Genomic DNA, 25,506 nt, shown 5'->3' on the forward strand with positions numbered 1-25,506 from the left:
AAAGTCTTCTCTACCAATTACTTTTTACACTGCTATCCTTTTGCTAAATACCGCAATCTTATTCAAGAGCATTCAATAACATCACTTAATACTCTCTTGGCTACAAATATGAATCAATCAACGGTATTTACTGAGCACTTACTCTACTCAGCGCACTGCACTAAGCACCTGGGAGAGTACATTACAATAGCGTGTAGTCAAAACCCTTGCAAGAAGATTTTGATCTATTGCTAATGGCTGGTGATGTATATTTTTCACTTATTGCTTTCGTTTCTAACTAGAATCGCAGCTTTAGATATATGCTCTTTTGAAACATAAAAAATTCCATTTTTACATGCAATTATTCACCAAAAGCTGCAGTTTCCCCCAAAATGCAAATACTTTTCACTAACAGTTTGATGGACAATCAAATTACAAGTTGGGAAGCAAGACATATAGCATAGCTTTAAAACAGTAATTCTTTTTAATATTCTAGTGGCGCCCCACAACTATTTTTCTTTATAGAAAGCTAATTTATATTATACATTTTCAAGAAAGTTTTTGTACATTAGAACATTTACAGAAGGTAAGGGATCCTTTTAGTTGCCTTAAATCTTCATAATTATTTCACTTAAAGCAGGATATAACATTTTGTCTAAACTCTAAGAAAAGACAGTCTTACCTGTAACGAACATGAAAAGAATGATCTTCTCGCATGTTTATTAAAACCCCACTTTCCTCCATTGAGGCACATTATCAATAGAGAGAGTACGGAATGTGTTTACTGCATCCACGCCAAGTCCTTTATTGTGCAGAATTGTTTTCGGTACCTTGTCCCAGTTAGTATATTAATAGATTGGTGTTAATACATCCTAAGCAGCTGTTGCAACATTCTTCTTTATTAGTACCGAAAGGAGATCAATGTCAGACACAGCTTAAAGCTTCAGAAATGTGTCCCAAATTCTTGCATCTCTGGCCCTTTCAGTTCCACCTCAGCTGCAGTTCTGCAAAAGGAATACAAGATGCTTTGCTTGAAGTCCCAATTCAAAAGAACATCTCATAGTAATCCTCAAATACATCACCTATACATTGTGAACTTCCGTCAGTTCCTTGAGAGATGAGGGAAAGGCTTTTAGCTGTAACTACGGTAGGTCTTTCAAGCAGTACTTGAGCAAGTAAGAGAAGTCAGCCTCTACCGTAACTTCCACGCTAAATAGGAAGCTTTAATTAAAATAACAGTCGTTCATTTTGAGCCAATTCTTTCAGTTGTAAGAAAAAGGAACAATTAGGCATAGCAATTTCAAGATCAGTAAGTGCCACACTAAGAAAAATAATGGATCCATACTCCAGTTACACATACAAAAATATCAGATTAGCTGCAGTACTGTAATTCTAATAGTATAGGCGATTCTAAACTCACTCTTAGGTTGATCCATTATGAGCTGGGGAAACTCCCAGATTGAAATCATTCATAATCTATGTTACAAAATAATGGTGGTGATGGTCAAGGTATTTATGACTGCCGGTGGAAACAATGCAGTTGAGGAAAATACAAGGGAGCACAAGATACAATCACCACCCAGAAGAAGCTTACACTCTACATTTCTATTACACTAATGTATTCCTACATATTCTTTTCAAATTATTTTCTCCACCACAAAGGTATATTTATTTCCAGAAGGGAGACTCAAGGTACTAGTTTTTTTTTTATTAGTTTGGCTTTCTCTACTCAAGGAGAAGGGATGGGGGAGAACTGGGAGTCAGAAGACCCAGGTTCCTTGCCGAATGTGTGACCCTGGGAACATCACTCTACCTCACTGTACCTCAGGTTCCTCATTTGTAAAATGGGTATAAAAATCCTGCTCTCCTTTCCTTTTAGACAGGCAGCCCCAGGTAAAACCCAATCTATTTTCTTTAGAACTGTGTTGACACACAGTGAGCACTTTAAAATACCAGTATTATTATTTTGAGCCAGCCCAATCCAGTTCTGGATCTACCCTACACAGTGATTATTTCTTTTCAAGTGTAAGATTAGCAGTAGTAGTGCATTCTAGAATAAGTGTTACAGAAGTGATGATGGGTAAAGAGCTGGAAAAATATGGGAGGGAGGACCTGGAATCAGATGCCAATGGGAGACAAAATACCAATTTCACCTCTGCCATCTGAGGCACGGGGGAGCAACTGCTCTAAATGCAAAACACAACCTTAATTGGGAAGGTTAGTGTCCCTGATGTCAGGTGGGTATTTTTCAGTAACCTACTGTATGCTCTTTAGAAGAATGTAAATGCTTATTTGATGCTATTGATGCCTACCTTTTTTGTTTTGATGTCTGTCTCCCCCCTTCTAGACCGTGGGCCTGTTGTTGGGTAGGGATTTTCTCTATCTGTTGCTGAATTGTACTTTCCAAGCGATTAGTACAGTGAGCAGTAAGTGCTCAATAAATACGACAATGAATTTGCCTCTCTGATCTATTATTCTAAAGATGGAATAGAGTGAACAATAAAGGTGAAGCAATACTGTCCTCAGTGTAAGATTTTTTAAAGAAATTTACATAACAGTTTTCAATCTTGTATAAGGATCAATCAACAGTTCAGAACAGTTTTTAAAATATAGATTAGAGTACTTAAGGGAAGCAAAGAAATATAGTCAAACTTAAGGAGGGCATTTGTAACTATAGAGAGCTTTATACACTTGAAATGGCCTTATAATAGAAGAAAAAAATCTGGCATCTATTTTAACAACAACTCAGAGGTCATGGGTTCGAATTCTCGCTCTGCCACTTGTCAGCTGTGTGACTGTGGGCAAGTCACTTCACTTCTCTGTGCCTCAGCTACCTCAGCTACCTCATCTGTAAAATGGGGATTAACTGTGAGCCTCACGTGGGACAACCTGATTACCTTGTATCTACCCCAGCGCTTAGAACAGTGCTCTGCACATAGTAAGTGTTTTACAAATACCAACATTATTATCCATCACTCTGGATGGGAGACTCCATTGTCATTATAATCGTAATAATAATTTTGGTATTTGTTAACTACTTGCCATGTGCTCAGCACTATACCAATTACTGGGATAGGTACAAGATAATCAAGTCAAGTACAGTTCCTGTTTAATATGAGGCTCACTGTCTAAGGGGGAGGAAAAACAGACACTGACAATAATATTAGCACTTCGTATAGAGCCTGGCAATAGTGATTAATATCATTTAAAAAAACCCAAAATACATATCTATCAAAAACACCTTGATTATGGTGTAAATTAAGCGAGGCTTGAGACAGAAAAATATTTCCTTACTTTAAAAAATCAATAAAATGCTCTTAAACTCCCTTAACTATCCTTATATACCAAATCAAGAACCACTCAGGTCAGAACCCACAGTGGGTGATGACCAATAAATGAATATCACTTGTTTGGCTCTGTCTCTATAGTCATTCATTAGCAAGTGAGATTACCATACTAATAAATGATGAGTGTTTTGTCTATACTCCCAGGGGGAACTGTTGATGGACACTTGAGAATAATAACTCCAAAGGATGATTTTTGAAGGAAATGAGGGACTACTTGAGTAACAATTCTTCTCTTTGTAATTGAAAATGTTCATTTTGAACATGAGGAAATCCCAATTCATTTCCACTTCGTGGGGGAAAAGACCATTGTAAAATTTCAAATGAAATTTACTCATCTTTGAATTGGAAATGTTTGTTTTTCAACATCTTTCTTGGATCAACTCTTTCCTATTGAGATGTCCTTTGCCCCACGGCTAAAACTAACGGTTAAAGATGCGGTGTGGTTTAATTATCTTTGGTACTGACCCGCCCCCTGTCATGTACCTGTATGAGTGTACAGTACAAAAAAGTTGGTAGAAATGTCCCTGCCCATAATGAGTTACAGGTTTGGGAGTGGGGGGAGATGACAAGACTTAATATAAAATTACAAATATATACATAAATGCTAGGGCTAAGGATGGGGTGAATCATATTTTCTGTGTGCAAAGCATTGTACTAAGTGCTTGGGAAAGTACAATACAGCAATAAAGAGAGAGAATCCCTGCTCACAAGCACCTTACAGTCTAGAGGGGGAGACACAAACAACACAAGTAAACAGACATCAATATAATTAAATAAAATTACAGATATATACATAAATGCTGTGGGGCAGGGGTGGGGGGAGAGCAAAAGGGAGCAAGTCAGGGTGCCACGGAAGGGAGTGGGAAATGAAGAAAAGTGGGGCTTAGTCTGGGAAGGCCTCTTGGAGGGCTCCCGAGTCCATGTGGTGGCCGATTCGGCTGGGACCAAGGAACCGCTGCCTGGGAGGAGGGCTATAGTAATGGTAGGAGTTTGGATAGAGAGGAAAGGGCGGATTTTAGCCACGTTGAGAAGGTGAGACCCACAGGATTTGATGACAGATTGGATATGTGGTTTGAATGAGAGAGCAGAGTCAAGGACAACACTGAAGTTATGGGCTTGTGAGATGGGAAGGATGTCAATTAGTAGTATTTATTGTCTACTGTGTGCAGAACAACATACTGAGAGCTTGGGAGAGTACAATGTAACAATTGACATATTCCCTTCCCAAGACGAGTTTACAGTCCAGAGGGGTGATAACAAGTGCTTAAAGATCCTAAGTGAAGTGAAGAAAGCTGTGAGGTATGTGAACCCACCTGTGAACCTCTCCTTAAACTCAGAAATACCAAACGGGTCCATCTAGCCCAGTATACATATACCCCAGGTGACAACCACACCATCTCTTCTGTAAACTCATTATGGGCAGGGAATGTGGCTGCTAATTCTGTTGTACCATACTTTTCCAAACACTTAATACGGTTTTCTGCACACATTAAGCATTCAATAAATACGACTGCTTGATTAGACATACAATTCAGGTAGGATTGCTTGATCTCTTGGCCGGCGTGACAAACAATACTGCTTGACACTTTACACTCATATACACACACAATAAACAAATAAAAATAACTCCTACATTCCAGTAGAGGACTAAAATAAATCCCTCCCAGCTTCCTCCTCCCTACTTGGGCTAATGAGATTAAGTGATCAACAATGGATAACTCTTGGAGGAAACCGCTCACAGATTGTGTCAGATTTTCAAGATGTAGAATAAACTCTGAGTTGATAAATACACACACAAAAAAAATTGAAGGGAGGTGGAATTTACAGTTGAGAATCGTATCTTATTCCAAGGGAATCTTTGAATAAGGACATCATCAAGCTTCAACAATTTGATGCATCATTATAAGGTGCTGAAACAGATGAAGTCATGATTTCAGCTAAAATCTGTAGATTAATAACTGTATTGAGTACATGCTGTGTGCAGAGCACTGCACTTGGAAGAGTGCCATACAGTAACGTTGGTAGCCTGTTCCCTGCCTACAGGAAACTTCTACAGAGGGAGGCAGGCATTAATGTAAATAAATTATGGATATGTACTTCAGTGCTGTGGGGCTGAGTGGGGGTGAATAGCAAGTGCTTAAGGAGCACAGTGCTTAAAGGTTTTGAAAAAGGGAGAGTAAGGGCAATGAAGGAATCAATGTTATTCATTGAGAGCTTAATATGTGCAGAAATCTGTACTAAGTGCTTGGAAGAATACAACATATTTGTTAGACAAGTACATATTTGTTAGAAAAGTTCCCTGCCCACAAAAAGAAATAAAAAAATTATGGGTATGTATATAAATGCTGGGGGCAAAAATCAAGTGCTTATATGAAGTATTTGGGTACAGATTCAAGTGCACATGATACACAGAAGGGAAAGAGTCGGGAAATGAGGGCTTAGTCAGGGAGGGCCTCTTGGAGGAAAAGTTATTTTTAATTAGGTTTCAAAGGTGGGAAGAGTGGTGGTCTGCCATATGTGGAGGGGAGGAAGTTCCAGGTCAAAGGGATGATGTGGAAAATGAGTGGAGGGGAAGGTAGTTGAGATTGAGGCACAGTTGGCAAGATGGAACTAGAGAAGCAAAGTGTGAGGGCTGGCCGTACTAAGAAACCAGTGATGTTAGAGGAGGCAAGCTGATTGAGTGTTTTAAAGCAGAAAGAGTTTCTATTTGTGATGCAGGGGTGGATGTGCAACCACTGGAAGTTCTTTAGGAGTGGGAAGATACAAATTGTACTTTTTTTAAAGTGATCCAGGCAGAATCATTCATTCGATAGGATTTATTGAGCACTTATGTGCAGAGCACTGTACTAAGCGCTTGGAATGTACAATTTGGCAACAGATAGAGATCATCCCTGCCCAATAACGGGCTCACAGTCTAAATGGGGGAGACAGACAGCAAAGCAAAACAGAATAAAACAAAACAACATCATCAAGATAAATAGAATCAAGGAGAGATATACCTCATTAACAAAATAAACAGGATAATAATATATACAATTATGCCCAGTGCTGAGGGAAGGGGAAGGGGGAAGAGCAGGGGAGAGGGAGGAAGGGGAGGGGAAGAGGAGCAGAGGGGAAAGGGGGGCTCAGTCTGGGAAGGCCTCCTGGAGGAGGTGAGCTCTCAGTAGGGCCTTGAAGTGGGGAAGAGAGTTAGTTTGGCAGAGGTGAGGAGGGAGGGCATTCCAGGATAGCAGTAGGACATGGGCCAGAAGTCAACGGCAGCATAGGCATGAACGGAGGACGGTGAGGAGGTGGGCAGCAGAGGGTGGGCAGTAAAAAGAGAGAAGAGAGGTGAGGTAGGAGGGGGCAAGGTGATGGAGAGCTTTGAAGCCAAGAGTTTTTCTTTCGTGCGATGGTTGATAGGCAACCACTGGAGGTTTTTGAGGAGGGGTGTGACATGCCCAGAGTGTTTCTGCAGGAAGATAATCCGGGTAGCGGAATGAAGAATAGACTAGAGTGGGGACAGATGTGGACTGGCCTTTTTTTAGTTGGAAAAGGACACTTCAGGAGATGTGATTTGGGGATGGCTTTGAAGATGGGGAAAGTGAGAGACGGCTCCAGGTCAGAGGGAAAATTGTGGGTACAGAACTGGCAATGAGATAGACAAGATCATGGTACATTGAATAGACTGGTTTTGGAGGAGCCAAGTTTTCACGAGAGTTGAAAAACCATTAGAGTAAGCAGAACAAAAGCTTCCATTTTTGCTCTATCTTGCAAACCTCAAACCTATTACAAGTCCTCTTTAAAACATTGGGATACTATTCGTTAAGTTACTTTAGGAAATCCTAAATAGTAGTTTAGTAATAGCATTCTAGCATGCAGAGGAGTTTCATATTTTCGCAGAAATTCCAGAATGGACACTAATTTAGAAAATGTAAGCTTATGAAAATACCTCCTCCATGACACAGTTGCTTATGAGAAACAGCATGATGTAGTAGATAAAGCATGGGCCCGGGAGTCAGTCAGAAGGTCATGGGTTCTAATCCCAGATCTGCCACTTGTCTGCTGTGTGACCTTGAGCAAGTCACTTTACTGGGCCTCAGTTACCTCACCTGTAAAATGGGGATTGAGATTGTGAACCCCACGTGGGACAGGGACTATGTCCAACCCACTTTGCTTATATCCAGCCCAACGCGTAGTATAGTGCCTGGCAAATAGTAAGCGCTTAAATAACAATTATTACAATATCAAGGAGCATCACCACTCTGTCCACTTGTGTACTCTGCGCTGGCACTTAGTACAGTGATCTACAACCAGTAAATGTTTAATACTATTATTACTGTATCATGGGTAGAACTACATTCTGTCTTCCTACACCAACATGTTGTAGGCATGTTTGCAAATGCTGGCAGCCTTCTTTAATACTCATCTTCTATCTACTCCAAGGAAATCTCCACAAAACAGAAGAGCAAGGACTCATAAGCAAAGAACTGCCTTTACTTTAATCCCACCCTCACAGTGCCTGAAGAAAATAGCAATAACAAAGGAACTTGTCTTTTGAAGTCATAGGTGCATTTAAATTGGAAACCTTCTGTTTGAATCACTTCCAAGGAAATTGAATTAGCACAGGAAATCCTATACTAAGGATTTCTTTACTACAGAGACACTTTACTGGACATGCCAATTCACAGCAATTACTGCTATAGCTTTCCAGGAGATTGAGTAATTTCACCATCAACCATATCATAAATATGGGATAAAAGGTTCACACCCCTTGGGATTGTTATGCAGGACAAAGGTTAAGCCTTAACTTTTGGGGGGGGGCAAACAGGGGACTTGGGGCCCAAGGACTTACTGACCATTTCATGAACCTCAGTATGACAAAAATGGCCCTAAATGTTCTTTGTCAATAAAATGCTGCCATGTCACACCAACCAAAACTACATTAGGCACGAAGATACACTATTTGGTAGCACTCTGGATTCCCATTAGTTTTTTTAATATCTAAGCATACTTTGATATATTAGTTTCTCCATTGATTTTCTCTGATTTTGGTGAAAGAAAAAAAAAACTGGTGACAGCATATTCTTAGTTTTCATGGATTAATTTTTTTAACTCCCTGGACAAATTAGAATTATGTATTAATAAGAAGGTTTAAACTATTTTAAGAAATCATTTATAAGTAGGAGAATGAACAAATGTAAATATCAAGCATAAGAGTTTAAGGAAAAAAATACCTTAGGAATTGGCTTTAGGAAACAGTAACTTGTTTGCTTCTTCACTCAACCAGTTAACTCAAAAAGCCAAATTGATTCATTTGAAAAAGTTTGCCTTTTCCTCCAATAAGGGGAAAGGGCCCTTCTTTCCTTATTTTATTGTAAAGCGACTCTCGTCCCCCTCTCATGAACACAACGCTGTTACAGGAATCAACAATAAGAGCGAATCCATGGCAACAACCCAGAGTTCCCCTCTAAAACCCCTCCAGGATCCTGACAAGCTGAACTCTCACCCAAATTGACTTCAACTACCAGTTGTCTTTCCGAGCTACTATGTGGAAATTGGAATTTTTAAAGAATCCTTTACACATATGCCACATTTGACATTATATGGAGTGGCGATGAGGCCAGAGTACACCTATTGGGGAAAAATCTGGCCGAAGAAACTTTTATCAGCTCGTGGTTTCCAGTCAAACTGTTTTATATATAAAGGACATAACAGAGCTGCAGACGGTTCAGAGAAGGGCAACCAAAATGATTAGGGGATGGAGGGGCTCTTGTGGGGAAAATGATTGTTGGAGTCTCCATTCGAGGAGGCTAGCTAAGCTTCAATCCTGAGGCCTCAGGATCAAGGACCTGCTCCAAGGAATTGATTACAGCGATAGTGGTTTTCACAACCCCACTTATACTTTTGTTCCGACACGTTCATGTGCCCACAGAGGCATGGTCTGCAATCAGCAAGAAGGAAAGCAGGGTTGCAGCACACTGCAAAGAGCACACAAAGGTTTTTAATGCCAAGAACCTATTTACCGCCCCAGCGATCACCACCTAGTACTAAAAAGCGGGGCTGTAATCCCGGCAGTTGCCTTGTAAACCGCTGCAGTGAAGTGCACACCAAGGTTTTTGACATGAAGGAAAAAAAAAAGGAAAAGGTTAAGTTTCTCCAGCCTGCAGAGATGAAGGCTGACAAGGAATCTGACAAATATACAGAAACAGGATGGGTGTGGCCCAGGTAGACATGGAATTGCTGTTCACCAAATCCCACAAAACCAGGAACAGGGACAGGCACTAAAGCTAAAATAAGCAAAACAAACTAAAGGAAAACTTCTCACATCAGATGGTACGCAGAAGTTGTGTAGGCAGCAAATATCAAGAGCTAGAAGCATGGCATAATGGATATGGCACGGGTCTGGGAGTCAGAAGGTCACGGGTTCTAATCCCAGCTCCTCCACATATAGGCTGTGTGACCTTGGGCAAGTCAGTTCACTTTGCTGTTACCTCAGTTATCTCATCTGGAAAATGGGGATGGAGACTGTGAGCCCCACGTGGGACAGGGACTATGTCCAACCCGATTTACTTGGATCCACCCCTGCGCTTAGTACAGAGACTGGCACAGAGTAAGTGCTTAACAAATATCACAATTATTATCATTATTAAGAAGGATTTGGATGAGAAGGCCATAATATGTCATTAAAGGGACATTCAAGGCATACCCCCATCTCGAATGACCATACTATGTTAACTCCAGAGACTTGGCTGACACTAATTGCTACCAGTAGGCCTGTATCCATCAGCCCTGCCCAACTTAAGTCAAATCCCTACAGGGGATTTGACCTCTTCCCCGCTCTCCACACCCCTCCCTCCTCCTGCACCTCCAAACACAGGCTTGAAACCCAACTTCTCCACTTGCTTCACCTGAGGTCAGAGACAGAAGCGGGACAGATTAGATCTGAGAGATGGGGCAGAGATTTTAGGTGGACTTGGGCAAACCAGACTCTCCTGCCCTGATTCTAGGCTGCATTTCACTGAAAATGTAGTTCAGCTGTTTTCTCCGCCCACCTTCCCCACCCCTCCCTGAACACAACCTAGGAGGCAGCTGCTCAGTCTGGGCAGGGTCTGTGTCTAGCACCTCGGCTATATTGTGCTCTCCCACGTGCTTAGTACAATGCTCTGCGCACAGTAAGTGCTCAGTAAATATGTACAATTGATCTGAAAGCAGTACTCTGTACTCTCACAGTGAATTGAAAAGGATAAGTCCACCAAGGAGCTCTGCCTCTTTTACTTCACCCCAATTCTGGACTGCTTTAGGATGAAACAGAAAAATATGGAAGTCGGCGTGAAAGCACAACCCACAATACTGCCATTTTAAAAAAAATGGTACTTGTTAAGCACCTACTTTGTGCCAGACTGAAGAACTAAGAGCTGGAGTAGATACAAGCTGATCAGGTTGGGCATAGTCTATGTCCCGTGTGGGGCTCACAGTCTTAAACCCTATTTTACAGATGAGGTAACTGAGGCACACAGAAGTTAAGTGACTTGCCCATGGTCTCGCAGTGGACAAGTGGCAGAGCCTTCTGATTCCCAGGCCCATGTTCTATCAACTATGCCTCGCTGCTTCTCATCCACGCATATCCATGTTTTAGGGGAATATAATATGGATGCATCAGCATAGATGCATAGAGATGCATAGAGAAGCAGCGTGGCGCAGTGGAAAGAGCACGGGCTTTGGAGTCAGGGCTCATGAGTTCGAATCCCAGCTCTGCCACTTGTCAGCTGTGTGACTGTGGGCAAGTCACTTCACTTCTCTGTGCCTCAGTTCCCTCATCTGTAAAATGGGGATTAAGACTGTGAGCCCCACGTGGGACAACCTGATTCCCCTGTGTCTACCCCAGCGCTTAGAACAGTGCTCTGCACATAGTAAGCGCTTAACAAATACCAACATTATTATTATCAGGAAGTTTGTCCGTATTACAAGAACATCCATAAGGATGACTGTCAAGGAAGGCAACGATTATAATTTTCCCTCAAAAATCCTCTGGTGCCATTGTTGGGGACAGTCACTAGACCCATTTAAGACATTCATTTTAAAGATTCTTTAAAACACTGAAACAAAAAAAGAGGCTGACAAGTTAGAAGGAAATCTTTTTTCACAAAATAGGATAATATTCTTATGGTATTTTCAAATAAGTATCACCAAATACCACTGACTGCTGGCTACCTCTCATCAATTGCACAGTATCATTCATATTGGTACTATTCATTTTATAAGCAAGTAATTCATAATTTAAAGAGGAACGCTACAAGAACTCCTTTAAAATTTAGAAATACAATATGCATTAATGGTCATGACAGAACATAGTTATACTTCTTATCTAAATAAAACAGTTCAAACTTTCTACATGTACTGAAAACTTTAGAGCCGAGATACTCCCTACTCCCTCTCCCTTGCCTATGCATTTGGATCTACATCAGAGCAGCAGCATGGCTCAGTGGCAAGAGCCTGGGCTTGGGAGTCAGAGGTCACGAGTTCTAATCCCGGCTCCGCCGCTTGTCAGCTTTGTGACCCTGGGCAAGTCACTCAACTTCTCTGGGCCTCAGTTCCCTCATCTGTAAAATGGGGGATGAAGACTGTGAGCCCTACGTGAGACAACCTGATTACCTTTTATCTACCCCAGCGCTTAGAACAGTGCTTGGCACATAGTAAGCGCTTAACAAATACCAACATTATTATTATCTTTTAAGCTCTTGATATTCGCCCAACCCACAGAGTCTCAGCACTTATTTTATTAATGATGTGTATTTATCTATGATTCTATTTATCTTTTTTGATGGTATTGATACCTGTCTACTTTTATTGTCTGTCTCCCCCTTCTAGACTGAGCCAGTTGTTGGGTAGGGATTGTCTCTATCTGTTGCCAAACTGTACTTTCCAAGCGCTTTGTACAGTGCTCTGCATACAATAAGCACTCAATAAATACAAGTGAATGAATGTACTGTTCTCACCAGATCCATAATGAATTTCAGTGACTCTAGACTGCCAGATCCTTTTGGGCAGGGAATGTGTCTGTTAACTCTGTTATACTGTGCTCTCCCAAGAGCTTGGTATAGTGCTCTGTACAGAATAAGTACTCAATATATATACATATCTGATTGATACCAACTCTACTGTATTCTTCCAAGTGCTTAGTCCGGTGCTTTGTACATAAAAAGTGCTCAAATTCATTATCAATTTAAAAAGTTTAAAATTGTAATCATAAACTTGAAAATGTCATGAGCTCATTTTCCAGATCAAAATAATCTTGTAAATCACCCAAATCAATGGTACCGAGGGCTTACTGTGGGCAGACTTTACTAAGTGCTTGGGAAAGTACAACACGAGCTGGTAGATGCGATCTCTGCCTATAAGGGAGCTTGCAGTCTACAGAGGAAGACGGACACTAAAGAACTAAAGGCCAAAATCATGGTCTGAAAAGGTAATCTTAGCATCTTTCCATATCAGAAGTCGTAAGAAATTTAATGTTTAGAAAGGATATGGTGCAAGCATTTTTGAACAAAAGGAGATTTGTGCAAAACAGTAGGAGAGGGGATGTTCTGCACAGATCTCCCCACTCCTTAAATACAGTCACTGGTTGTCTGTTCCTCTCTACATCAAACACAAATACCTGACCATTGGCTTAAAAAAAAAAAAAAAAAAAAACCCACTCAATCCACTCTCTTCAACTAAACCCCAGTTCAGACTCTTTGTCCCTCTGAGGAGTCCTGCCGTCAACCCCTTGCTCAAGCCTTCCTCCCTGTCAGGAACCCTGCATCCGACAACCACAGGTCTTCCCACCTTTAAAGCCATTCTGAATCACGTCTCCTCTAGGAGGCCTTCCCCGATTAATTTCTGTTCTCACCAGGTTATAAATCTATCCTCTTCACACCAACTACGCATCTATGTTCTATCCACAGCCACCCTATACAAATTTTGCTTACCCTAGTAAACCATTCATTTATGTATGTATCCACTTTCCATTTTATTTTTACCCTCCTATCCCGATTACTTCAGTGTCCATATTCCCCACCACCACGCAGGCTTCTTGAGGCCAGGGATTATATCTAACTCCCCTTTACTCTCCCAAGTGTAGGAGCTTAATAAATACTACTGGTTGACAGAGGGGTGCAGATGAGCAACTGTTGTGTGCAGAGCACTGTACTTAGCACTTGGAAAGTATAATATGACTGAATTGGTAGACTTGATCCCTACCCTCAAGGAGTTTACAGACGACAGGGGCAGCTGAACATTAAAAGAGAATAGGAATAAAGGTAATAGAGTCAAAGACTATTTATACAAATAATGTGGGGATGGGGTGAATATCAAAGTGCTTAAGGGGTACTGAGACAAGTGCCTAGTCGACACAGAGGAGAGAGCAGATACAAGAAATAAGAAGATTAAGTCTGGGAAGGTCTCTTGGACAGGATGTGACTTTTGGAGGGTTTTGAAGTTGGGAACAGTTGGGATATAGAGGAGGGAGTTCCAGTCCTTCAGGAGAACATGGGCACAGGGTCACTGGCCGGATAGACAAGATCAAGGTATGGAGAAAGTAGACTGGCTTGAGAGAAGTGAAGCGTGTGGGCTGGGATGTGGTAGATCAGCAAGATATGTAGGGTGAGAGCTAAATGAGTGTCTTAAAGCCGGCAGAGGTGGATGGGTAACCATCGGAGGTTTCATAGAAATGGGGAGATGTTTCAGGAAAATGACCTGAGCAGCAGAGTCAAATATGTGCTGGAGAGGAGTGCCACAGGAGTCACAGCAGGAGATAAGTGCTTGGATCAGCATGGTGGTAGTGCGAATGGAGAGGAAAGAGTAGATTCTACAGATGTTGTGAAGGAAGAACTAACAAGATATCGTGACAGACAATGTGTGGGTTGAACAAGAGAGATGAGTAGAGGGTAGTAATGATAACAACAGTGCACAGGAGAGACATGACTAGCAGGCATGACAGACGACTGTAAGCTTCCTGCAGACCACAAGCTTCTGGGCAGAACTCAACTTCCATTTATCATACTCTACTCTCCCAAGCACTTAGCACAGTGCTCTGCCACTCAATAAGCACTCAATAAATACCACTGATTGACTTGTTGAAGATGATTCCCAAAATGCTAACTTAAGGGGTGGGTGAAATATATTAGTATCAGGTGAATGGAGCTTTTTAGTTGTGGGGGGAAGGAGAGGGAAGAGCTATGTACTCAAACTTGCTGGGCAAAGGTTGGAAATGATCTATAGGCAGGAGATGGAAAATCAGCATTAGGTGCTAATACTAAGATAAACAAAGAAGAGCTGGCTGTTAACCAAAGGGCAAAATGAAGGCCTTCAGGTAGTTGTAAAATAGGAAACAACTTTAAAATGTTAAGTGATTCATTATATTTTATACACAGTTAATGGGAAAATTTAAAAACTTCAATAAAACAGCCAGTAGGCACTGCTGTAAGTTTCATTACAAATCCTATCATAAAGTAAAACAATAAAAAATTCTAAAGTATATGCAGCACCTCAGCAGACATCACAAAATAATTTTACTGGTGCATAAAGCTTAATTTTCTCCATTAATTCCTATCCTTTATCTTCCCAATAAAAAAGAATGTATATCTGTGTACATATTTGAGTAGCTCTGTGTCTACATAAGAATAAAATAATTCTCATTAGCAATAGGCAAGTCAGTGCAGGAAAGTGGGTGTGGCCAAATAAAATGAAGTAACCAAATGTTCATAATAGGTTTTCTTAAACAGTAGTGTGTCTTTTTCAACAGGGCCCAACGTTATCAGTTGGGAAAATTAAACTTAAAATTCATACGTACACATTTAAAATTCAGTTTCCTATTTCTCGTTAAAGCTAATTTTAAATGTGAAAATTCTAAACCAATAGATTCTGAAAATCGGTGGGAATGGCTTCTCTTTAAAGTTTTCACCCATATAAAACCCTCTCAAAATCTTCAAAACGACTCTATTCCTTTTTTTAGCATTTTATTTTACAGCCTATACGTTTTCCCAATTCTATTTTGGACAAACAAATCCAGTTCTAGGGTTATAGATAATGAGGAAAAAAAATGATTGAAATAGTGTCAAAAAGTTTCAGAGATGTACAAGCCAAGGAAATGTAACAATTCCTTTTCACACATTTAAAACGTACTTATAGTAACACTAGCAAAATACAAAGCAAAAGCTGCATAACTCTAACTTGTTATGAACATCATTAACATTTTCATTCACTAAAAAAAATATGTTGGCCCCAAATTAAATAAATGCCGAAACAAAACGCAAACCAAGATTTCAGTTTAAAAAAATTAGTTTCACTAAAATGTGTATAATTTTATAGTGGTTTACCATGATCTACAATGCACTCTACAACACACAAAAAATTTCCAAATTGCTATTTTCTCACTGCATTCTTTTTGGGTAAATATTATCTGCTTTAATAAAAGGAATATAAATTTGACTACATTTCCTATACAGGAAATTCTGTACATTTAACACAAAAGGGAAGAAATTCTGTGGATCTTTATTTTTTAAAACTAGTGCAAAAGTGTACAATAAGATTTCTTAGGGGGACAGGAATTAAGGACTTTTCAAAAGTCAAATTTGTCTCTCTCTGCCAAACTCGTTAGCAAAATATTACTGTTTAGCTTTATAATACAGGGTTGTACAAGTTAAAGGGAAACTACTCATTAAAATTATAATAATATTCCTTTTTCTCCTTTTCCACCAAAACGAAATTCAGAGTTTAAAAGCAAGTGTGAGCACTGTTTTTGTAATGCCAAAATTAACAGATTCATTATAAATGATCAAACTCCCGAAGGCCAGACAATTTAAGTGCAAGCAGCTCTGGTTTAGAATTCTTCGCACAAAGTTACTTAAGCCTGTCTAAATCCTCTGCCCTAAATTCTCTCATCTCATTAATTGCTCTTTATCGTTTCTAAATAGAGCCCCTACTTAATTTTTCATTTAATTCTCTTCTAGCTTAGAGGGCATATTTGGAAACGAACAAAATGAACAGCAATAGCTTCTGCCAGCTTTCAAAAGAGAGGATGAATATCTGACCCACATCCAAACAATGAAAAGAATCTGGAGAGGGGGAAGGAGGAGAGGTTCCTTTCCAAACAATGTGGATATTTGGAAAATGACTCCTTTTTTCTTCTTAACCTGAGATCACTTTGTGATTTAGGGCAAATAAGTACTAAAATAGTGTTCACGAACAATGAAGAGGTATCTCTGCACTATATTTTCTTCTCAGAAAATTCTTTATTTCCCTCCAGATAGACACCTGAGGTACGACTAATTTATATTCAGTACCATACCAATGGAATGCAGGAAAATAAAAAAAAGGTATGTATATTCTTTTTGTTTAAATGAGGATTTTGATTTATTTCAAAATTTCAGAATTGCCCCCAAAAAAGTAATATTCCCATACCTTCAATTTGTGAAATTTTATAAGCCTCAAGAGTTTGAACCATGAATGGAGGCCCATACGGCTAGGTTTGTTCCGTTTTGGTTTTTTTTTTTGAATAGTATTTGTTAGGCACTTACTATGTGCCAGGCACTCTACTAAACGCCAGGGTATATAAAAAGCTAATCAGGTTGGACATAGTCCCTGTCCCACAAAGGGCTTTCAGTCTTAATTCCCATTTTATGGATGAGTTAACTGAGGGACAGAGAAGCAAAGCAACTTGCCAAAGGTCACACAGAAGACAAGTGACAGACCCGGAATCAGAACCCAGGCTTTCTGATTCCCAGGCCTGTGCTCTTTCCACTAGGGAACGCCGCTTCACAGCATTCACTGCAAAAGAATGCAGCTTGAAGAGTTACAGTGATAATTATAAGTTTCTATATGTGTCTTTAGAGAAAAAAATGGAAGGAAAATAGGTATTTTAAAAAGAGTAAAATCCTACAGCTTAAAAGTCAAGGTTACCTGCTGGCAAGTCACTCAGAGTAACTCTGCTTTAACCAGGATACCGGACTTCAGGACCAAACCAGAAATTTAACAATGTCCAATTCTTGGATCTACTGGAGCAAGAAGAAGCAGCCAAAAAGAACTAGGCGGTGCCGTCACTTAAGGGAAAACTCCAATCAATCATATCTGAGCGCTTATTGTGTGCAGGGCGCTGTACTTAGCACTTGAGCGAGTCCAACGCACACTGATATTCCCTATCCTCACGAGTTTAACTCCACATTCTTTACAGTGTGGAAGGGCGTTATATGCAGGGGAAAAAAATTATAATCCATTTAAATAAAATCATCTTATTCCAAAATACCCCTCACTCCTGCCGATGAGGGGGGAGGGATTAACAATTCATCCCCCAAGCCTGCCAATTTAAGGTGCCTGTGGCCGAGTTTGTAAAGTGTCCTAAATTCATGAATACGTTAAGGGGGGTTTTCATGAAAATTGCAAGGCTAAGGGGTTTGGCACTAATTTTTTCAAAAGACTTGGAAAGGGGAGAAGTTAACAGACAGCAACAAGTGCCTACCTTCAACCCCTGTTTACCTGCTGGGTGGCCCCTGGTCAACTAAAACTGTTTTCGGGGACAAGGAACAGGGGCGACTCGGTGATCAAAAGTGACCACAAGTGGCTATTTGATATTCACGGATCAAAGGTGGAGATCTCCCGTGCAGTACTAAAATGAAAGCTTCCAAAGCAGCGGTCGGACGTTGGTTTCCTAAATTTCCCTCGAAGCAACTACCAACTCTAAAGGTCCACAGTCCAAACCAATTTATACATTAGGAACAGGAAAAGTTTCCACCCGCTTCCACTAAACAGCCTGTCCAATATCGATCGGGATTTCCAACACTCGCCTACCAAATATTTTCCTTTTAAAAGGTGTTTAAAAGAGGAGCAGAATAGTCTTTTTGCTACAAAAGACCCCGGGCTTGGGAGTCAGAGGTTGTGGGTTCTAATCCCGACGTCGCCACTTGTCAGCTCTGCGACTTTGGGCAAGTCATTTAACTTCTCTGTGCCTCAAGGTCCTCAGCTGTAAAATGGGGGTGAAGACTGGGAGCCCCACGGGTGACAACCTAATTTATGACCCTATTTATTTTGTTAATGAGGTGTACCTCCCCTCGATTCTATTTATTGTGATAATGTTGTCTTGTTTTTGTTTCCTTTTGTTTTACTCTGCTGTCTCCCCGGATTAGACTGAGGCCATCACTGGACAGGGACTGTCTCTGTTGCCGAACTGTCCATTCCAAGCGCTTAGTCCAGTGCTCTGCACATAGTAAGCGCTCAATAAATACTATTGAATGAATGAATTACCTCGTATCTCCCCCAGCGTTTAGTACAGTGCTTGGCATAGAGTCCCATCAGTGGGCAGGGATGGCCTCTATTTCTGAATTGTCCATTCCAAGCGCTTAGTCCAGTGCTCTGCACCTAGTAAGCGCTCAATAAATACTATTGAATGAGTAGTAAGCGTTTATCATCATTATTATTTTAAAAATCAAAGAGATTACAACCATCGGTGCCACTGTTTCATTAGTATTTACTGAGAGCTCATTAGGTGCTGAGCACTGGACTAAGCGCTTGGAATGGACAATTGGGCAACAGATAGAGACAGTCCCTGCCCAATGATGGGCTCACAGTCTAATGGGGGGAGAAAGAGGGCAGACAAAACAGAAGGAAACAAAAACAAGACAACGTTATCACGATAAACAAAATCAAGGGGATGCACACCTCATTCACAAAATAAATAGGGTCATAAATAAAATATACAAATGAGTCCGGAAACACGCCGGCTTTCCTCGTGGCTTTCTCTTAGCGCTAGGGGAAAATTAAACATCGGTGGACCTTCCTACTTCGACTGCCCTGAATCCCACCCACTAAACTGACCAATAAAAGAGAAACTAAAAAGTAACCAAGGAGAAATTCAAGCGTCCCAGCGCACGCACCCCACCCCGGCAGAGGTGACCCACACCTGCCCTTTCACAAGATAAGAAGTCGGTGGTCTGGATAATAATAAAAATGTTGAAATATATCTTTATCCCCCTATTTAGTTTGTTTAATGAGATGTACATCACCCTGTTTCTATTTATTTGCCATTGTTTTTATGAGATGTTCTTCCCCTTGACTCTATTTATTGCCATTGTTCTTGTCTGCCTGTCTCCCCCCGATTAGACTGTAAATCCGTCAAAGGGCAGGGACTGTCTCTATCTGTTGCCGACTTGTCCATTCCAAGCGCTTAGTACAGTGCTCTGCACATAGTAAGCGCTGAATAAACACTACTGAATGAATGAATGCGGAGTCAGAGGTCGTGGGTTCGAATCCCCTAACAGCTGGGTGACTGTGGGCAAGTCACTTCACTGTTTCCTCCTCTGGAAAATGGGGATGAAGACTGGGAGCCTCACGAGGGACCACCTGATGACCCTGGATCCCCCCCAGCGCTTAGAACAGTACTCTACACATAGTAAGCCCTCAATAAACACTATTGAATGAATGAATGCGGAGTCAGAGGTCGTGGGTTCGAATCCCCGAACAACTGGGTGACTGTGGGCAAGTCGCTTCACTGTTTTCTCCTCTGGAAAATGAGGATGAAGACTGGGAGCCTCACAAGGGACCACCTGATGACCCTGGATCCCTTCCCAGAACAGTGCTCTGCACAGAGGAAGCGCTTCACCAATACCAACATTATTATTCATTCATTCATTCGTATTTATTGAGCGCTTCCTCTGTGCAGAGCACTGTACTAAGCGCTTGGAATGAACAAGTCGGCAACAGATAGAGACAGTCCCTGCCGTTGGACGGGGAGAGGCGCCCGCTCCGCCCCTGTCGTGAGGAGAAAAGCGCCTCCCCCCCCCCCCCCCCCAGGACCGGCCGGCTGCAGGGAGGAGGAGGCCCGTCCGGTTTAAAGTGTCCCCCGACCCGACCCCGTTTACCTGGGCAGAGTCCGGTTAGGAGGAGGGGGGTCCCCGGGGTGTCCGCCCTGCCGCCGCCGCCGCCGCCTCCGCCGCCCGCCGGGCCCGGGCCCGGGCCCCCGCCCCAGGCAGCCCCACGCCCAGCGCCCGGCGCGCGCCCCCCGGCCCGTGACGTCAGCCAGGCTCGCCGCCCACCGCTCAGCCCCCTCGCTCCGCCGCCCCGCGGGCGCCCAACGGCTCCCCCGACGCTCTGCGCCTGCGCCAAGGACAGTCTCTCTCTCTCTCTCTCTCTCTCTCTCTCTCTCTCTCTCTCTCTCTCTCTCTCTCTCTCTCTCTCTCTCCCTCTCTCTCTCTCTCCCTCTCCCTCTCTCTCTCCCTCCCCTCTCTCCTTCCTCCCTCTCTCTCTCTCTCTCTCCCCCGCCCCCTGAGCCGCCTTTCAAACTGAAAGCCTCCCGCGTTTTTCGGTCGGGCCAATGGGAGGGCGCCTGCGCGGCGTGAGGGCGAGGCGCGCGAGACGCCCCTCTCTCCCTCCGTCCTTCAGTCATTCATTCAATCACTCAGTCAGTCTGTCAGTCAGCCATTCATTCAGTCAGTCCGTGGGTCATTCATACATTCAGTCAGTCAGTTAGTCACTTAGTTATTCAGTCAGTCAGGCAGGCATTCATTCAGTCAGTCAGTCATTCAGTCAGTCAGTTGGTCATTCATACATTCAGTCAGTTAGTCATTTATTCATTCAGTCTGGCAGTCGTCATTCATTCAGTCAGTCAGGCATTCATTCATTCAGTCCGTCATTCAGTCATTCGGTCGGTCGGGCATTCATTCATTCAGTCAGTCAGTCAGTCATTCAGTCAGTCAGTCAGTTAGTCATTCATACATTGTCAGTCAGTTAGTCATTTATTCATTCAGTCTGGCAGTCGTCATTCAGTCAGTCAGTCAGGCATTCGTTCATTCAGTCCATCATTCAGTCATTCGGTCGGTCAGGCATTCATTCAGTCAGGCATTCATTCAGTCAAGCAGGCATTCATTCAATCAGGCAGGCATTCATTCATTCAGTCAGTCAGGCATTCATTCAGTCAGTCAGGCATTCATTCAGTCAGTCAGGCAAGCATTCATTCATTCAGTCAGTCAGTTAGTCATTCATTCATTTAGTTAGTCAGTCAATTAGTCATTTATTCATCTAGTCAGGCAGACATTCATTCACTCAGTCAGTCAGTCAGGCATTCATTCAGTCAGTCAGTCAGTTAGTCATTCATTTATTTAGTTAGTCAGTCAGTCAATTAGTCATTTATTCATTTAGTCAGGCAGACATTCATTCACTCAGTCAGTCATTCAGTCAGTCAGTTAGTCATTCAGTCAGTCATTCATTCAGGCAGGCAGGCAGGCAGTCAGTCAGTAATTCAGTCAGTCAGTCATTCGGTCATTCATTCATTCATTCATTTAATAGTATTGATTGAGCGCTTACTGTGTGCAGAGCACTGTACTAAGCACTTGGAATGGTCAATTCGGCAACAGATAGAGGCCATCTCTGCCCACTGATGGGCTCACTGTCTAGAATAAGAATAATAATGTTGGGTTTTGTTAATAATAATATGGATTAATTAGCTAATAATATTAATTATATCAATTAATTGGTTAATAATGATGGTATTGGTATTTGTTAATAATATTAGTTATATTATTTAATTAGTTAATAATAATGATGATGTTGGTATTTGTTAAGCACTTACTATATGCCAAGCACTGTTCTAAGCACTGGGGGAGAAACAGGGTCATCAGGTTGTCCCACTTAAGGCTCACAGTCTTCATCCCCATTTTATAGATGATGGAACTGAGGCACCGAGAAGACAAGTGACTTGCCCAAAGTGACCCAGCTGATAGGTGGTAGAGCCGGGCTTAGAACCCACAACCTCTGACTCCTAAGCACGGGCTCTTTCCACTGACCCACACTGCTTCAATAATAATTAGTTAATAATAATAATGATAATGTTGGTATTTGTTAAGCGCTTACTATATGCAGAGCACTATTCTAAGCGCTGGGGGAGATACAGGGTAATCAGGTTGTCCCACATGAGGCTCACAGGCTTCATCCCCATTTTACAGATGAGGTAACTGAGGCACAGAGAAGTTGTGGCTTGCCCACAGTCACAAAGCTGACAGGTGGCAGAGCAGGGATTCGAATCCATGACCTCTGACTCCCAACCCCGGGCTCTTTCCACTGAGCCACGCTGGCAGGCAGACAACAAAACAAAAGAGAGCAAAACAAAAACAAGACAACATCATCAAGATATATAGAATCACCTCATTAACAAAATAAATAGGGTAATAGTCATTCAGTCAGTCATTCATTCAATCATCTGTATGGAGAATAATAATAATAATAATGTTGGTATTTGTTAAGCGCTTACTATGTGCCGAGCACTGTTCTAAGCGCTGGGGTAGACATAGGGGAATCAGGTTGTCCCACGTGGGGCTCACAGTCTTCATCCCCATTTTACAGATGAGGGAACTGAGGCACAGAGAAGTTAAGTGACTCGCCCACAGTCACACAGCCGACAAGTGGCAGAGCTGGGATTCGAACTCATGAGCCCTGACTCCAAAGCCCGCGCTCTTTCCACTGAGCCACGAGAAGCAGCATAGCTCAGTGGAAAGAGCCTGCCTTGGGAGTCAGGGATCATGGGTTCAAATCCCCACTCCGCCCCTTGCCAGCTGGGTGACTTTGGGCAAGTCACTAAACTCCTCTGGGCCTCAGTGACCTCATCTGGAAAATGGGCATTAAGACGGTGAGCCCCACATGGGGCAACCTGATCAACTCGTATCCTCCCCAGCGCTTAGAACAGTGCTTTCAAACACTTAACAAATGCCATCATTATTATCATTACTACTGACCAATTAATGTGCGCAGAGCACTGTACTAAGCGCTTAGAATATACAATTCAGCAACAGAGACCATTCCTACCCAACAACGGGCTCACAGTCCACCAGTCTCACAGAATGGGCAGGAGGAAGGAGAAGGCCGATTCCCAAGTCCAGACACAAAGTTCCACATAAAATATGCCCTGTCTAAAATTAAAGGCTGCTTCTGAAGCAGAGAGAAGCAGCGTGGCTCAGTGGAAAGAGCACAGGCTTTGGACTCAGAGGTCATGGGTTCGAATCCCAGCTCTGCCACTTGTCACCTGTGTGACTTTGGGCAAGTCACTCAACTTCTCGGTGCCTCAGTTACCTCATCTGTAAAATGGGGATTAAGACTGTGAGCCCCACGTGAGACAACCTGATTCCCGTGTCTACCCCAGTGCTTAGAACAGTGCTTGGCACCTAGTAAGCGCTTAACAGATACCAACATTATTATTCTGCCCTATTCCGGTCCTTCTGCCATCTAATAAGATTCATTTATTCAATCGTATTTATTGAGCACTTACTGTGTGCAGAGCACTATACTAAGCTCTTGGAATGTATAATTCGGTAACAGATAGAGACAATCCCTACCCAACAACGGGCTCCCAGTCTGAACGGGAGAGACAGACAACAAAACAAGAGTGGTTTTTGTTAAGCCCTTGATGCGGCCCTAAGGGCTGGGGCAGGCCCAAAGTCATCAGGGCCCCGGGGGAGGCTCATGGTCTAAGTAGGAGGGAGAACAGGTATTGAATCCCCATTTTGCTGATGAGGAACTGAGGCACAGAGAGACTTTAAGGGACTTGTCTAAACTTGCACAGTGGGTATTTGGCAGGGCTGGGGTTAGAACCCAGGTGGTCTGACTCCCAGGCCTGGGCTCTTCCCATTAGATCATACTGTTTCTCATTCACCTTTCAGTTGTGGGAAGGAAAATAACATATACATAAATAAGAATAGTTGTAAAAATACATGCATCTATTGGATATATATATCGGTTGCATCCGTGAATATAGATAACCTGTTGATCTTTGTTTTTTGCATCTGTATTTGCTTTTCCTCTGGTTTATGCAGGAAAGAGGAAAAGATCTCCCACTCCTTCCTCAAGAAGCCACCTTGGAGACCACACCCAAAAATAGTTTGGTGAAGCAGTGTGGTTTAGTGGCCACAGAGTCAGAGGACCTGGGTTCTAAACCCAGCTCCGCCACTCATCTGCTTTATGATCTTGGGTAAGTCCCAGAACTTCTCTGTGCTTCAGTTTCCTCATCTGTAAAATGGGGATTCATGCCTACCTATGCCTACCCGTGTGGGCTGGGACTGGGTAGTGTTTATTACAGGTGCCTGGGCACATAATAAGTGCTGAATAACTAGCATTTAAAAAAATGGGTGCGAACACAACAGAGATCCTGCCATTGCTACCCCTACCAGTTTCTCTGCAAAGCCTTTTGCTAAGGAAGCCACCTGCTCCTTTTAAGAAAGGACAGTCCAGTTTTAAGAGGTCCTTACTCTGTCCATTACCAGTATGGAGCAGGATATTTTTATGTGTCTTTTGTCATTTGCAGCACCAGTCTCCCCCTCACCCGGCTTCTGCTGCCGAGTTCTGTGTCTCAGATGTGGTGTTAGAAGAATTCCTGCAGCCCAGGATGGGGAATGAAACAGCTTTGGAGCAACCTGAGGGTTCAGGCATTACCCTAGAGAAATGTTCTAGGATCAAGCAAAATTGGCATACATCTGGAGATTGGCCCAGGTGACTTCACGTTACATCATGTGCCTGGCATAACATGCATCATGTCACATCCATCAACTTGTTCTACCACCTTATCTATTACTGGGAACAAAGAGACCCAGCAGGAGCCTATAAGAAGGTGGCCTTCATTCAATTCAGTCATAGTTATTGAGCTCTTAATGTGTGCAAACCATCATCAAGACTGTAAGCTCACTGTGGGCAAGGAACATGTCTACCAACTCTGTTATATTGAACTCTCGAAAGCGCTTAGTACAGTGCTCTGCACATAGTAAGCACTCAATAAATACCACTGATTGACTGATCATCACTACTGTAAAAACGATTAGTAAGTACTCAATAAATACCATTGATTGACTGATCATCACTACCGAAAAACAATTCAAATCCACAGTGTCCGGGAGGTAGGCTATACTTCTCCCCTTTCCCCAGTGCTTAAATCTATTAAATTTAGGCAAGTCCCACTTTGGTCTCTTTCTGCAGTGTGACCTAGTGGAAAAAGTAGTCCTGGGAGTCAGAGGACCTGGGTTCTAATCCCAGCTCTGCCGTGTACCTGTTGTGTGATCTTGGGAAAGTCACTTTGCTCCCCTGGGCCTCAGTTCCCTCATCTGCAAAATGGGGATTCAATACCTATTCTCCCTCCTACTTTAGATCGCAAATCCCATGTGGGATCTGATCATCTTGTATCTACCCCAGCACT

The 25,506-nt window shown here is 42.3% G+C and overlaps 1 protein-coding gene across 3 annotated transcripts in view; it reads right to left on the bottom strand.

The window, feature by feature from the left end:
* The window catches only part of GPSM2 (G protein signaling modulator 2), a 55,537-nt gene extending 35,268 nt beyond the window's left edge, over positions 1–20,269 (bottom strand). For 2 of the 3 annotated variants that reach the window (XM_029062814.1, XM_029062813.1), the window contains exons 1-2: positions 20,198–20,269; positions 662–983 (exon numbers count right to left, since the gene is read on the bottom strand). In XM_029062814.1, coding sequence (XP_028918647.1) covers positions 662–723 — 62 coding nt within the window. In that variant the 5' untranslated portion in view covers positions 724–983; positions 20,198–20,269. The remainder of the gene's footprint in view (positions 1–661; positions 984–20,197) is intronic. The other variant, XM_029062815.1, reaches the window with a different exon arrangement.
* Between the last annotated feature and the right edge of the window lie 5,237 nt (positions 20,270–25,506).

The sequence above is a fragment of the Ornithorhynchus anatinus genome, chromosome 4 (genome assembly GCF_004115215.2).
Source record: "Ornithorhynchus anatinus isolate Pmale09 chromosome 4, mOrnAna1.pri.v4, whole genome shotgun sequence".
Taxonomy (NCBI): domain Eukaryota; kingdom Metazoa; phylum Chordata; class Mammalia; order Monotremata; family Ornithorhynchidae; genus Ornithorhynchus; species Ornithorhynchus anatinus.